This window comes from Paroedura picta, chromosome 1, assembly GCF_049243985.1.
Source record: "Paroedura picta isolate Pp20150507F chromosome 1, Ppicta_v3.0, whole genome shotgun sequence".
Taxonomy (NCBI): domain Eukaryota; kingdom Metazoa; phylum Chordata; class Lepidosauria; order Squamata; family Gekkonidae; genus Paroedura; species Paroedura picta.
In genome coordinates, this window is record NC_135369.1 from 10,476,048 (window position 1) to 10,490,508 (window position 14,461).

The 14,461-nt window shown below is 47.5% G+C and overlaps 1 protein-coding gene across 1 annotated transcript; it reads right to left on the reverse strand.

Annotated features, from left to right (window-relative positions):
- Positions 1–11,269: 11,269 nt before the first annotated feature.
- LOC143831363 (protein S100-A2-like) lies at positions 11,270–12,613 on the reverse strand. Its single transcript, XM_077324394.1, has 2 exons — positions 12,451–12,613; positions 11,270–11,698 (listed from the first exon to the last, which is right to left on the reverse strand). Exons 1-2 carry the CDS (start codon positions 12,598–12,600, stop codon positions 11,534–11,536), a joined length of 315 nt encoding a protein of 104 aa, XP_077180509.1. The 5' UTR covers positions 12,601–12,613; the 3' UTR covers positions 11,270–11,533.
- Between the last annotated feature and the right edge of the window lie 1,848 nt (positions 12,614–14,461).

Sequence of the window (14,461 nt, forward strand, 5' to 3'; positions counted from 1 at the left end):
CCAGGTGCCCCCAGATGTCCCTCCAAAAGTGGGACAATCTGGTCACCTTAGTTTAGTGGGCTCTTTCCCACCTCCCGGATATTTTCCAGGCAGTTGAGAATGGGCTGTCTGCAGCCTGGGAGGGGGAGACATTTAAGGAACCTGCTGGGCTGTCTACAACCTTGGGTGAGGCATTTAAAGAACCTGCCAACAGCTAGTCTTCAGGGTCTGCTGTTGGGTGATCTGTTTCTCAAACAGCTGAATCTTGAATCAGCCGAATCAAGTCTGGATCAATTCAGGCTTCTCCAATTCGGCTGATTTCAACTGATGGGATGTTTGATTCGACCCAGATAAGCCCCAAAAGTACTTGAATCAGCATTGATTTAAATATGTTCAGGCTTATCTGAGTCAAATGATCCATCCCTAAGAGTAACAATTAATTTCTCAGGGGGCCTGATCAGCAACCTTTCTTTCACCCAGGAACAACTCAAAGGAATCTATGGACTCTGGCAGTTTGCTAATCCTCTCAGAAAGCCCTCAGAGCTATCTCAACATCTGGAACTATTATTTTCTTAATTTCTTCCCAAGTTAAGTTAACTAACCCGCAATTTTCCCATCCCCGCATACCCGATCATCAAACTCATTTTAACATGGGGGCTCCGCCATGCCCAAACACCAATTATGTATGAATGCAAATGTTGCAGCTGCCTGATAAAACCCTTTATGAATTACCTCATTCCAGCTGTTTCCCTTTAACTCAATCAAGGTTTCTTTGTCACAGACTTTAGCTAGTTTCCGCTTCTTCTTCTTTTTTAATTAATATAGAACCAGAAACAAATTTCAAAAGTACATTTTTAAAAATCTCAGATACTGAAAGCACTGCATGCTTACTTATCAGCTTAAAAGAACTTGGCTGGCTCCCAGGTGAATTCCGGATTAAACGTAAGGTTTTGGTAATCACCTTTAAGGCCATACGCGGTCTGGGCCCAGCGTACCTGAGGGACCGCCTCCCTGCCTATACCCCCAGAAGAGCTCTACGCTCCGCCACCTCCAACTGGCTGCGGATCCCTGGCCCTAAAGAGGCACGTCGGACCTCAACAAAGGCCAGGGCCTTTTCAGTCCTGGCCCCCACCTGGTGGAACGAGCTCCCCGAAGAGATCAGCGCCCTGCTGGAACTTCCACAATTCCGCAGGGCCTGCAAAAGGGAGCTCTTCCGCCAGGCATTCACTTGAGGCTGACTGACTCAAAACATCTACAGGTAGCCCCCCCCCCCCCCCAGATGGAGAGGTTGAACCTACTCATGGATTGTCAATGTTATTGTTTGTTGAAATACTGTTCTATAGGCTAGATATCAGGAAAAGAAAATGTTCACAGTCAGAGTAGTTCAGCAGTGGAATAGGCTGCCTAAGGAGGTGGTGAGCTCCCCCTCACTGGCAGTCTTCAAGCAAAGGTTGGATGCACACTTTTCTTGGATGCTTTAGGATGCTCTGGGCTGATCCTGCGTTGAGCAGGGGGTTGGACTAGATGGCCTGTATGGCCTCTTCCAACTCTATGATTCTATGATTCTATGATTCTAGTTGGTATGTCATTGTTATCTGTTATATTGACATTGTTCTTTTTAAATGTTCTACAATGTTTTATGTAAACCGCCCAGAGCTGTAGGGAAGGGCGGTATAAAAATCTAAATAAATAAATAAATAAATATTATGAACATATACCAAGATTATTAGCAATTATCGACATTACTCTTGACCAATGAAATTCCAACCAATAAATGTCTTGATTGTTTTGGTAAGCCGTTAATTTCATTAAAGCATATAATTCTTGAGTTTTAATTAACCCGTCTTGAATTTTTGGGATAACTTTCAGCAATATCTGGCATAAACAAGTCTGGCAACCCATTTCGGCTCCCTATTATTCATTTTTTGAACATAAAAGCATTTCATATTTCTTGGGAAACAATTCAACTTGCCTACTTCTAATTTAATTTTGAGATGCAAAACAAACAAACAAACACATTGAGAATGATCAGAAATAAATTTATTTTTTGCCCATACGCTTTCGGTTCATTTTCTCTGTTGACCTTTGTGGAAAGTGATTTGGCATTTATTTCTGCTACTTTGTAATCATATGTAGGCCAAAAATTGGTTTTTTATCAGAAATCATGGGTAAATAATTTAGTAACACGATTTCAGGCTCACGGGAATTTCTGTTTCTAACCCTGGTGACATTACTTGTACCACCTGGCCCAAAAGGTAACAGCCCAATCACATTGCCACCACATATGGAATCAACAACCGCACACTGGATCAACAACACACACCCAGCTGTGGCACTGGTTTATTTGCTGCTTGTCTCTTCATGGACATCTACACAACAGAAAGTAGCTATCAATCTTTTTTTTACCCCCAAAAAACAATCCTCTTTGATACCATCTCAAACCTTTTCTTTTTTCTTGTATGCTTGTTTAGTTTGAATAACATTAATGTGTGTTAGGGACTTTGTTTCTCAAGAAATATCATTTTTGGTTTATTTCCAACTTTTTCTCTATCTGAAATTTTTGACTAAGATCCTCCCCCTAGACATAGGTGGTACAATCTCACTGATTTCCCTTCTTCTTCAGCAAATTCCCAAATGTTGCAGCTGCCTGATAAAACCCTTTATGAATGTCCTCACTCCAGCTGTAGGTAACAAAATAACAAAAGGTCTCTGGCTCTTTTTGTTGAAGAGAGATTCAAGCTGCACCTTTTCCTTTATCTTTCTGCAATGAAAAAGGTCTAGAGTTTTAGGGAAAACTGAGAATACAAAGGAGCAAGGCAGTGTATCATTACAACATTACTGTATTGTAGCAATCCGGCAACTAGGCAAGGGAAGTATAAAGAATGCTTTTGTATGCCTGTTGTGTTGCCACTGCTGTAGTGAAAGCTATGTGGAGAATCCCTGCCATGTGGAAAGCACCCTGTTTGGGCAATGCCTCTGAGCAATGACTCTGAGAATAAAAGAGGAACCTGAAGACAACTAGAAGAAGAGATACGGTAGCCAACCTCAGGGAGGGGAATGGAGATCTTTCTTCACAGTAGCCCTCCCACTTTATTATTTTTTTTATTTATTATTTGAGTTCTTGACTGCATTCTCCCTGCAATCGGATTCAAGGTGGTTCACAACAATACCAACATTCAAAACCAGCACTGGGCAAAATACAAAAATACAATAAAATTATTGTTTTTTAATTATCCTTTTGAGAAACGCTCCGTCCTTCTGCTCTTCTGCCCTCCCCTCCCCAAGCCCCACCTCTCCAGGCTCCACCCACAAAAACTCCAGTGATTCCCAGAGTTGGCAAGCGGAGGCCGGGCTCAGGCCTGGCGTTTGAACTCTTTCTTCTTTTGGGACCCTCCAGGCTAAGGTTGGTCATTCGAAGTCGACACCCAGCTTGGGCAGCTGCTGAGTCAGGAGACCGTTGCCACAAAGAGAGAGGAAGCAGTGACTCACCCACGGATCTGCCTGGCATGCTCAGCCCTGGCATTTGGGCATGGGCAGTGAAGGAAGGGGAGGGCAAACGGAGAGTGGGGGAGAAAGAAGGGCTGGTTTTTGTACCCCACTTTTTACCTCCCCCCCAAAGGAGTCACAAAGCGGCTTATGAACACCTTTCCTTTCCTCTCCTTACAACAGACACACTGGGAGGTTGGTGGGGCTGAGAGAGCTCTGAGAGAACTGCCCCAAAAGAACTGTTCTGAGAGAACAGGGAATGGCCCAGCTGGCAGCATGTGGAGGTGTGGGGAATCAAACACAGTTCTCCAGATTAGGGACCATCGCATATAACCACTACACCACTCTGGCTGTCAAGGAGGGGAGGATGAGAGAGCTCTGAGAGAACCGTGAGTAGCCCAAGATCACCTAGCTGGGTGTCTGTGATGAAGGAGTGTGGGATTCAAACCCAGTTCTACAGATTAGAGGCTGTTGCTCTTAATCACTGCACAACTCTGGCTGTCAACAAGGTCAGGCTGAGGGAGCTCTGGGAGAACTCAGACTAGCCCAAGATCACCCAGCTGGGTGCCTGTGGAGAAGGACTGGGGGATTCAAATCCAGTTCTCTGGATTAGGGGCCGTTACACATAACCACTATACCACTCTGGCTGTCAAAGAGGTGAAGTTGAGAGAGCTCTGAGAGAACTGTGACTAAAGATCACCCAGCTATTGAAGCAGCATAGAGGAGGAGGAGAAGCAGGTGGGTTGGGAAGACCTAAAATTGGCCCTCCCCATTGGGGGCGTGTCCCCAGTGAGGGCTAATCAGAGGGTTTGAAACATTCAGCAGGTTGTCAGAAGGACTGTAAGCTTTTTATATATATGGCATGATGATATGACGATTATCTGTCCCTCTCCTTTTCTCTTCCTGAGGAGGGTGTGACTTTCAGACAAATTAAATTCTGCAGCTTTAATTTTTTTTTAAGAAACCTAACATTTTTTAAAGTTTCTAATTTTTATAAATGTTTTAATTTACGTGATCCGCCCTGAGCATTTGAGAGAGGGTGGAATATAAATGTCGTGATTAATAAATAATAAAGCCATTTGTCTGAGAATCATAGGGCTGGAAGGAACCTCCAAGATCATCTAGTCCAACCCCCCAGCAGAATGCAGGAAGCTCACAACTACCTGCCCACCACAGTGACCCCAACCCGATGCCCAGAGGATGCCTCCCTCATTCTTTTTTTTTTCCCCCAACTTGGTGCTGAGCTCTCTTTGCATATTTAAACTCCGTTAACAAAAAGGAGGACTCAAATGTAGACGACGAAGCCATCACTAGGAGCATGTGTATGGGATCAGCTGAGGGAGGCTGAGGCAGAGACAGGCCAAGTTCAGCAGCCAGAGGAGCGCTCTGCTTTGAAACCCAGCCAAGAAAACCCTGAGGAGTCCTTCATCGTCATTATAAACTCCTGCAAAGGGACAAGGGTTTTTTTCCGAGGACATCTTGATGACAGCTCTTGTGGAAATCACGTGACACCGAGTTATGACTGGCCAGGAGCCCAAATAACTACTTGCGACTGGATACATTCCATAATGAAAACTGAAGAGAGGAAAGGTTTGGGTTTCATTGGGGAAGGGGAGGGATTGGTCCATCTCCAAATCTGAGCGTATTTTTTTGTCGAAGCCTTTTACGGTTGGAGCCGACAGGTGGTTATGGGGTTTCCGGGCTGTGTAGCCAGGGTCTGACCACAGCCGCACTGGCCAGAAAACCCACAACAATCAAAACATGTTTTTCTTGCCGGAAAAGGATCTCTGTGGTTCTCCGTGAAACCACCGATGGGTATTTAAGACTGCTGACCGCTTAGGTGAAACGGTTAGGAGCGCCAACTTCTAATCTGGAGAGCTGGGTTAGATTCCTCGCTCCTCCACCTGCAGCCAGCTGGGTGAGCTTGGCACATTACTGATAGAGCTGTTCTGACCGAGCAGTAATCTCAGGGCTCTCTCAGCCTCACCTACCTCACAGGGGGCAAGAAAGAAAGAGATTCCTGTTGCGCTTGGCTCCCTTCCCCTCTCTGAGCTTTCCCAGGTGAGTGCAGGACACGTTCTGTTTCAATTTGGGGGGAGGGATAGAGGAAGGCCCGAGTTCAAATCGATCTGAATTCAGCAGGATCCACAACGGGGAGAAAACAAAGTCAGTGCAGAATCTGCCCAGGATATTGCGGGGGAAAGGTAGGGTCACCAGGAATCAATCATGCATGTTGCAGAGGGGAAATTCAAAGCACCCAGAATCAAAATGTAAATTGAATTCAGTGTAGACTGCAGGGTTTTAGTCAATCTGGGAGTGGGTAAAAACCTTGTACAGACTATACCCAGGAGGTTTAACTTGGTGGGAAGTCCCTAATAGGGCTATCAGGTTTCCCCTGGCCTCTGGGGAATAGGGTTGTAAACTCCTAAAGATTTGGGGATGCAGCCTGAGAAAGACAGAGACTTCAGTGGAGTACAATACTTCAGACTCCACCCCTTAAAGCATCCATTTTCTCTGTAGTCGGGAGATGAGATGGAATTCCAGGGGATCCCCAGGCCCCACCTGGAGACTGGCATCCTAGGGAGATTAGGGGATAGGATTGCCAGATTCAGGTTGGAAAACTCCTTGAAATTTGGGGATACAGCCTGGGGAGAACGGGGATCTCAGTGGGGCATGCTGCTATTGAGTCCACCCTGCAAGCCAGCCCTCTTCTCCAGGGGATCTGATCTCTGTCATCTGGAGGTGAGCTGGAATTCCAGGGTTTCCCCAGTTCCCACCTGGAGGCTGGCATCCCTCATTCCTGGTGGAAGGCCCAGGAAAGCTACTGGCAGCCAGAAGAAAACTGGAAAAACTTTCGAGTAGCGATGTCAGCTTGTAGGGATGCCAACTCCAGATCAGGAAATTCCGGGAGATTTGGGGGGTGAGCCTTGGAAGGGAGAGGAGAAAGGACATCAGCTATGTTATGCATGGGGCCAGTCCACGCTATATGCAAACGATGGCTTGAAGGCCAACCAATAGTAAACTGAACTCTAACAATGGACCAATCCGGGGGCCCGATTAAGGGCCAATCAGGCTTCCCCGTTGAGGGCCAATCAGAGCTTTCATTGGGCTGCCTGAAATGTACTGAAAAGTTGCCTGCGGGCCTGTTTTCCTCTGCTCGGCGTTTGGCGTAGGAGTTGTTAATAAAGAGCTGTTGTTTTCGAAGAACTTGGAGTCTGCGTCCTGCCAAACCCACAGGCTAATTAAGCAGCGTATAAGGTCATCGAGTCCACCCTCTTAAAGCAGCCCTTCTCTCCAGGGCAACCTTTTCCATCCTTTTGACCACGGAGGAACCCCTGAGATAATTTTTTTAGGCTTCGAGGAGCCTCAGAAGTGATGGCAGCTGGCCACGCCTCCACGCCACGCCCACAGGAAGTGCCGTGTCACAGGAAGTGACATCATCACATCTCATTAACAGGCAGGCTTAAGGCGAATCGAGGGAGTTTTAGGAGGCGGAGTCAGGTGGGCCTAGGTGTTCAGGCTCCGCCCCCTCCCAAGCACAGAAATCGTGAGATGATTCACACTCATAAGGGGGCGCAGTGGAAGCTGGTGACTAAGTCATTAAGTTAGGAGAGGAAAGGCCACGGGCCCCCTCCGGAGCTCTTGCGGTCCCCCGGGGGTCCTCGAATCCCTGCTCCAGGGGAATGGATCTCTGTAGTCTGGGGATCTCATGTAATTCCAGGAGATCTCTCGGCCAAACCTAGAGGTTGGCAACCTATAAGTATCAGGCTAGAATCGATGAAACCCAGCTTCAGGTCACTGTAACCCTGGGTGACCCTGGGCTTGTCATGCTCTCTCAGCTTAATCAACCTTGCAGGGTTGTTGTCAGGGAAACAGGTACGCCAATCCTTCCTGTTCCCAAACTTTGCTCAGTGGAGTTTAGGAGGGAAATGGAGAGGGGGAACAACATTGATCAATGCCAGGATGTCACTTGGGTTTCAGAGCGAGAGGTGATAACATGAAATTCTAGGAATCCTCAAATCCCTAGAGCACCGTGATGTTGCTTCTTCTTATACCTGCCAGAGTAAATTTCGGGGACAGGGACATAAGCCTATAGGAGCATGCACCCATAAAAGGGCTGCATTTAGGACAGCATGGCCATTAGAGGGCACCTAGCGCAAACTCTGCATACAAGAGCTTTCTGATATTCATCAGCTCCCCAAGGCCTAGATGTGCATGCCTTCCGAAACACAAGACATACTTGTGACTCCTAGCCTCTCAACAGGGATCGCTTCCAATGTTGTGCCCGCACTCCCACGGCACGTTCCCGAAAGTGCTTGCCTGCCACTGGAATCCTGGATGCGCTCGCTCTTCAGTAACTTGCACGAGCTTTTGAAGGGTCTTGAGAACGTTTCTGCCAGCCCACAGAGACCTGAGCTGAGCGTCCGTTTTTCTTTCTCGTTACAAGTACTGAAGTGTGAACAGGTTTTCTCTTCTCTTTTTAGAAAAGGAATATCTAGTATACAAAGGAGAAGAGGATCCTGCAAAGGGGGGGAAGGAGGAGGAGGAGGAGGAGGAGATGGAGAAGATGGAGATGGAGATGGAGGAGGAGGAGGAGGAGGAGGAGGAGGAGGAGGAGGAGAAGGAGAAGAAGGAGAAGGAGAAGGAGAAGGAGAAGGAGAAGATGGAGAAGAAGGAGAAGGAGAAGAAGGAGAAGGAGAAGATGGAGAAGGAGAAGGAGAAGAAGGAGAAGGAGAAGGAGAAGGAGAAGGAGAAGGAGAAGGAGAAGGAGAAGGAGAAGATGGAGAAGGAGAAGAAGGAGAAGAAGAAGAAGAAGGAGAAGGAGAAGGAGAAGGAGGAGGAGGAGGAGGAGGAGGAGGAGGAGAAGGAGAAGGAGGAGAAGGAGAAGAAGAAGAAGAAGAAGAAGAAGAAGAAGAAGAAGAAGAAGAAGAAGAAGAAGAAGAAGAAAGGAAGAAGAAAGGTTTTATACCCCACTTTTCACTGCCCAAAGCAGCTTACAGTCTCCTTCCTCTCCCCACAACAGACACCCTGTGAGGTAGGTGGGGCTGAGAGAACTCTGGGAGAACTGCTTTCTAGCGCCGGCGCCTCCCCCCCTCCGCGAGCGAATGGCCACTTCGGCTACCGAATTGCACAACCCTAGTGAGCACCTTCTCTCTCCTGTTAAGTGTCATTCCTGCTCTGTCTCTGAGTCTGGACTGCTTCTCTTCAGGGCGATTTCCTTCTTCTTCTTGGAAGTGCCACACTCAGTCTTACCCTCTCTGTCGGCGAGAGATGTGGTCAGGAACACATTGTCACAGTTCTGTTCACAAGTTCTTGCCATGAAAGCTTGCCTATATATTTCTTTGGTCTTCTCATGTGATGTTACTGACTAACCGTGTTCCTTTGACCCTGTTTAACAGTGTAGCAAATGTCCACATATATCTCCCCGTCTCATAACTTGTGCCCTGCCCTTGGTGGGTGATGTAGTGGTTTAGGAATGCCTGTTGTTTAGTGAAGAGTTTGCGGGCTTTGTGTGGGAACGTAGCTTGGGAAACGGATAGAACCTGGCACCGCAATTTCCACACCAAGAACCTAATTGAGAAGAGGGTTGTGTGGGCCATAAGGCTAGGCTAGCTTGTTAGCTATTCAGTTTCAGCAAGGGATGCCTTGCCCTTGCATGCCATTTCCTTCGAATAAAAAGATTTCTTTGCACCAAAGAGTCTGCTTGTTGGAAATTTGACTGGATTCTGACACCTTTCCCTGTCTCTCTTCTTTTTTTATCAAGTATATCAGTTCCTAAATAAACCTTTATCTACAATTTAATCTGGTTGGGCAACCTCACTGTGTTAATTACTCTGCCAACACACTCTTCTCTTCCCTTCTCTTCTCTTCTTGGGGAGAAAAGCAGTCTAACGATTCTTAAATAAGTATAAATAAGTAAATGACCCAGTTTCAATATTAAATTACTTTTCATTTCTTGAAAGAATATTTCATACAATAATTCACCTAACATTGGGTCGACTGTTACAATAGTTACAGTTCAACAGAATTTACGGGTATCACAGGGCTTCCTAGAGGCAGCCGATTGGTCGCCGTGTTAACAAAACGCTGTACCTACGGTAGCCAGCTCCGGGTTAGGGGGAACCTGGGGGTGGAGCCTGCAGAGGGTGCGGTTTGAAGAGGGGTAGGACTACAGTGGGGCATACCACCATACATCCACTGAGGAGGGGGACTTCTCTCTATTGCCTGAAGACAAGTTCCGATTCCAGGGGACCCCCAGTTCCCACCTGGATTTCGGCATCTCTAGCTGGACCTGATGGGACTTTGGTCTGATCCAGCAGGGCTTTTCTCACATCCTTATGCTTTGTAGCTAGACAGGCACGAAAAACCTCACCAAGCCAAACCCCGGATCATGTGACCTTTGGCCCAAAATGGCTGCTGTACCAGGAAAACACGACTATGCTACCTGAATGTTCCTATTCATGCATTTACGTGGATGTGCATGTTAGCAGACGAGATTATCATTTCCCCATGTGTCGATGTCAGTTTTTGGAGCCTAGCCAGGCCCTGCTGAGAAAACGGCTGCTTAGGTTCCCCAAAAGGAATGAAGCATGAGGACCGCGGGACTGTGACTTTTGCGGAGGGCTGATGAAGGCCACAGAGCTAAGAGAAGTACAAAGCGCATGGCCATTCCGTCATTGGATCGGGGCGTTCCAGCCACACACTACGGGAGCACCCTCGACTCGTTACACTCCCAACATGCATAGCGGCCAATCTGTGCTGATGTCACCCGGAAGTGATGTCACCACATTGGAGATGTCGAGGGCCGACGCTCTGGGTTTTGGGAAAACTCTATGGTAGAAAATTGACCTCAAACCATAGAGTATTTCCCCAAACCCAGAACATCAACCCCTGATGACCCTGGGTTGCCAATGTCATTTCTAGGTGACGTCAGCATTTCGGGACAATCTTTCTGGTCCCAGTGAGTGACGGGGGAGTGTGTGGACAAGGACCAGGGAGGCAAGGATCACTGTGAAAGTGGCTAGGTTTTTTGGGGGGGAGGGGAGCTTCCCAACAATGCCAAAGAAGGGGCCATTCCGCACTCGTTCAAAATTGCACAATGGTTGCAAATTGAAATCGCTACTGATTTGCTGTTATGCACAACGTTGTTGACAATCTGCAACACTCCTGAAACCGATCCGCAAAAAGCGCTTCGTTGTAGCGCTTTCAGGGAAATCCCAAAAAGTGGATTCACCATACTGGCAGGGGCTCATGGGGACTGTAGTGCAAGGACAGCTGGAGAGCCCTGTTTTGGCCACACCTGGCCTAATTGGGATATTCTATGCCACTTTCCCCTCCATTCCGAAGCACAGTTTGGTTTTAATAGCCTGCACGTTTGAAGGGCCATCTTGAGTCACTATTTTGAGTCACTGAAAGAAGTCCGACATCTTCAAAACAGTAGCCGTGTTGGTCTGAAGTAGCACAATAAAATCAGAGTCCGGTAGCACCTTTAAGACCAACAAAGTTTTATTCAAGACGCGAGCTTTCGAGTGCAAAAAAGGGTGCTTGCACTTGACGAAGGGTGCTTGCACTCGAAAGCTCACGCCTTGAACAAATCTTTGTTGGTCTTAAAGGTGCTACCGGACTCTAATCTTCAAAACATACATTCCTGTTGTCTGGCTCTTTAGCTGTCCTTGGACTACAGTTCCCATGAGCCCCTGCCAGCATGTCCTCGGACTACAGTTCCCATGAGCCCCTGCCAGCATGTGCTGGCAGGGGCTCATGGGAACTGTAGTCCAAAGACAGCTGGAAACCCATATGGCATTTGTGCAAAGCCCCCAGGAGATCTCAGAATTGTCTGGTGGCCAGACAAGAGACATTCAGAGGTGATTAGCCTGACCCATGTCACAACCTTGGTGCTCCATGGAGACCACCCTTCCAAGCGCTAGCCAGGGCCGACCCTGCTTAGAGTCCGAGATCCGATGGGATAAAGCTCGCCTGGGCTCCACAGGTCAGGTTATCCCTGAAGCGGTTCTTCCTGATGATGAAGACTCTGCCGCTTGCGTCAAGCTTGGACTCTGCATGGGCCTTACTGCACCCGTGGGTGGACGGCAGGAGAATCCTTGAAGAAGTCGTGGAAGAAGGTGCAGGCCGATGACACAAACCGGATGTACTCCTCAAAGTCCACTTGCCCGTCCTTGTTCGAGTCGAGTAAGGCCATCAGCTCCTCGAGGGCTCCCTCTTTTATTTTTAACTAGAGAAGGGGGGAAACGTGGAGTAGGAAGGAAGATAAGCGAATGGGTTGGTGCCCTTCTGAAATTATCCAGCCAGTTTTTGATCAACAGTCATGGCTTCCTTTTAACAAGACCTCTAGGAACTTGAGCTGCGCAACGGGGGCCTACACAGTCCCTGAGGTCGCTTCCAAATGTAGTATTGCCTCGCTGGTTGGTGTTGGCATAGTTTAGACACGCAAGCGAGTGGAGCACCAAGCTGCTCAAAAGAACGAAGGAGAGAAACAAACTTCGTACAGAGAGAGGACAGAGAGATAAACTGTCTAACTGTTCTGGAGGCAACTGTTCTGGGGGCAAGCAGGGAGGAAGTCTACTCAAGGGAGCAGGAAGTGTCCCAATGAGCCTATCAGGATATAGAAGGAAACTATCTGGAAAAAAAAAACATCAGGAAGTTCCTAATCTAACTATGCTAAATACACATCTGCTTTTTCATATCCTTCTGAATAACCCACCCTCCCAAGCTGCTGTTTTCTCCAAAGGAAAGGATCTTTATCACCTGGAGCTATAATTCCAGGGAGTTCCTTGGATGCCAGCTCAGGGTTGGGAAATACCTGGAGACGTTGGGGGTTCAGCCAGGAACTGACGAGATTTGGAGCCAGGAGGAACCCTCAGAAGCGTCCTGTTCTCCAGGGGAGCTGACCTCTGTCGCCTGGAGTTGAGCTATAATTCCAGGGGATCCCCAGATGGGCACTGGGAACGGGTGTGCAATACTTACCGATTTCAAACTGGGGAGCTCCATTTTCAACAGATCCCGCAGCTCCCCTCTGCTGAGCGTATGCCTGTTGCCTTCCTTCTGGCAGTAGCGCTGGAAAGTACAAACCACTACTCCAAGGGCTTGCTCGAGATTATTGAACATTCCCTCCATCGCAGAAAATGCGCCAGAAGACTCTGCAAGGCAAGGAGGAAATGGACAGCTGGATTAGTAAAGCAGAGAGCCAGCTGGCAGACTGAACGAAACGGGAGCCCTTTGAAAGAATCTGCCATTGGGAAAATCTTGGAAAGTGCTTTCGGTTGTGGGTTTTCCGGGTTGGACAACCATGGTCTGGTAGATCTCACTTCATGAGCCATGGCTGTTCATGCTAATTTGGCCTTGAGTTATACTCCCCATCCTGTGTAACCGGTTATACTCTTTGAAGAGCCTTTGCTATGGTGTGCAAATGTCTTATCTGGTTGTTCCAGCTTGGTGTCGTGGTTAGGAGCGCCGACTTCTAATCTGGCGAGCCAGGTTTGATTCCCTGCTCCTCCACCTGCAGCCAGCTGGGTGACCTTGGGCTCACCACAGCACTGATGAAGCTATTCAGACCGAGCAGTGATATCAGGGCTCTCTCAGCCTCACCCACCTCACAGGGGGTCTGTTGTGGGGAGAGGAAAGGGAGGGCAACTGTAAGCCACGCTGAGACTCCTTCTGGTAGAGAAAAGCGGCATATAAGAACCAACTCTTCTTCTTCTTCAGTAATCTCAGGGCTCTCTCAGCCTCACCCACCTCACAGGGTGTCTGTAGTGGGGAGAGGAAAGGGAAGGTGACTAAGTCGCTCTGAGACTCCTTCTGGTAGAGAAAAGCGGCATATAAGAACCAACTCCTCATCTTCTTCTGGGTCTTAATGGAAATGTTCTCTGTGCTTTGGCCTTCATCCTGTGGGCTACTCAGAGACCCTGCCCGTTGTTTTCACACTGTTACAGATCAAACTTTATTGTGGGAACAGAGATTCCTGCTTGAATTATGTGAATTGGGGGGGGGGGGTGTGGGGACAAAGGCATAATTCTGGCTTTCTGGGGCAAAACTGTCTTTGACCATGTTTTGCCTGTTTTTGACCTTTTTTGTTTCTTCCTGATTTTCTTCAATAAAGACTAGCTTCAGTTTTATGCCAATGCCTGGAACTCCTGTTTGTTGGTCCTGAACAAATGAGAACAAGATGCAATTTAACAAAGATAAGTGCAAAGTTCTGCATCTGGGTCAGAAAAAATGAAAAACATGCCTACTGGATGGGGGATACACTTCTAGGTAACACTGTGTGTGAACGAGACCTTGGGGTACTTGTGGATTGTAAGCTAAACATGAGCAGGTAAAAAAGGCGAATGCCATTTTGGGCTGTATCAACAGAGGCATCACATCAAAATCACAAGATGTCATAGTCCCATTGTATACGGCACTGGTCAGATCACACCTGGAATACTGTGTGCAGTTCTTGAGGCCTCACTTCAAGAAGGACGTCGATAAAATTGAAAGGGTACAGAGGAGAGCGACGAGGATGATCTGGGGCCAAGGGACCAATCATGATGCTTGCTTCTTTTAAAAATAAATCTCATACCTGATGGGGGGCAAGCTTAGAGAAGCATGCTTTGTGCTACATCTTTGTGGGGGGGAAAATTCTGCCTTTGCCTGCGCGATTGAATGTCTATTCATTGCTCCAGACCTCCCCAAACCTGAGAGCCAAAGGCCACATATATATAATATAATTTAAAGAAGGACAACCACTGAGGAAAACAAAATTGAAAACGGTTTAATCTAGAGGCCGTTCTGGTTGTGCTTATACACATAAACATATAAGAAGAGATAAGAAACGTTTATTTGTATTTATTGTGGAATTGTTTAATATAGCCCGGGATAGGTTCTGTTTTCTGTTACAATAATTTTGAACCGTCCCTTTCTTTTCGTGGTGTATTCATTGCTCCAGGCAGTTCAGTTGGAAAAAGAAAAAAAATCCTCCCTTCTGCTGACGCTGCCT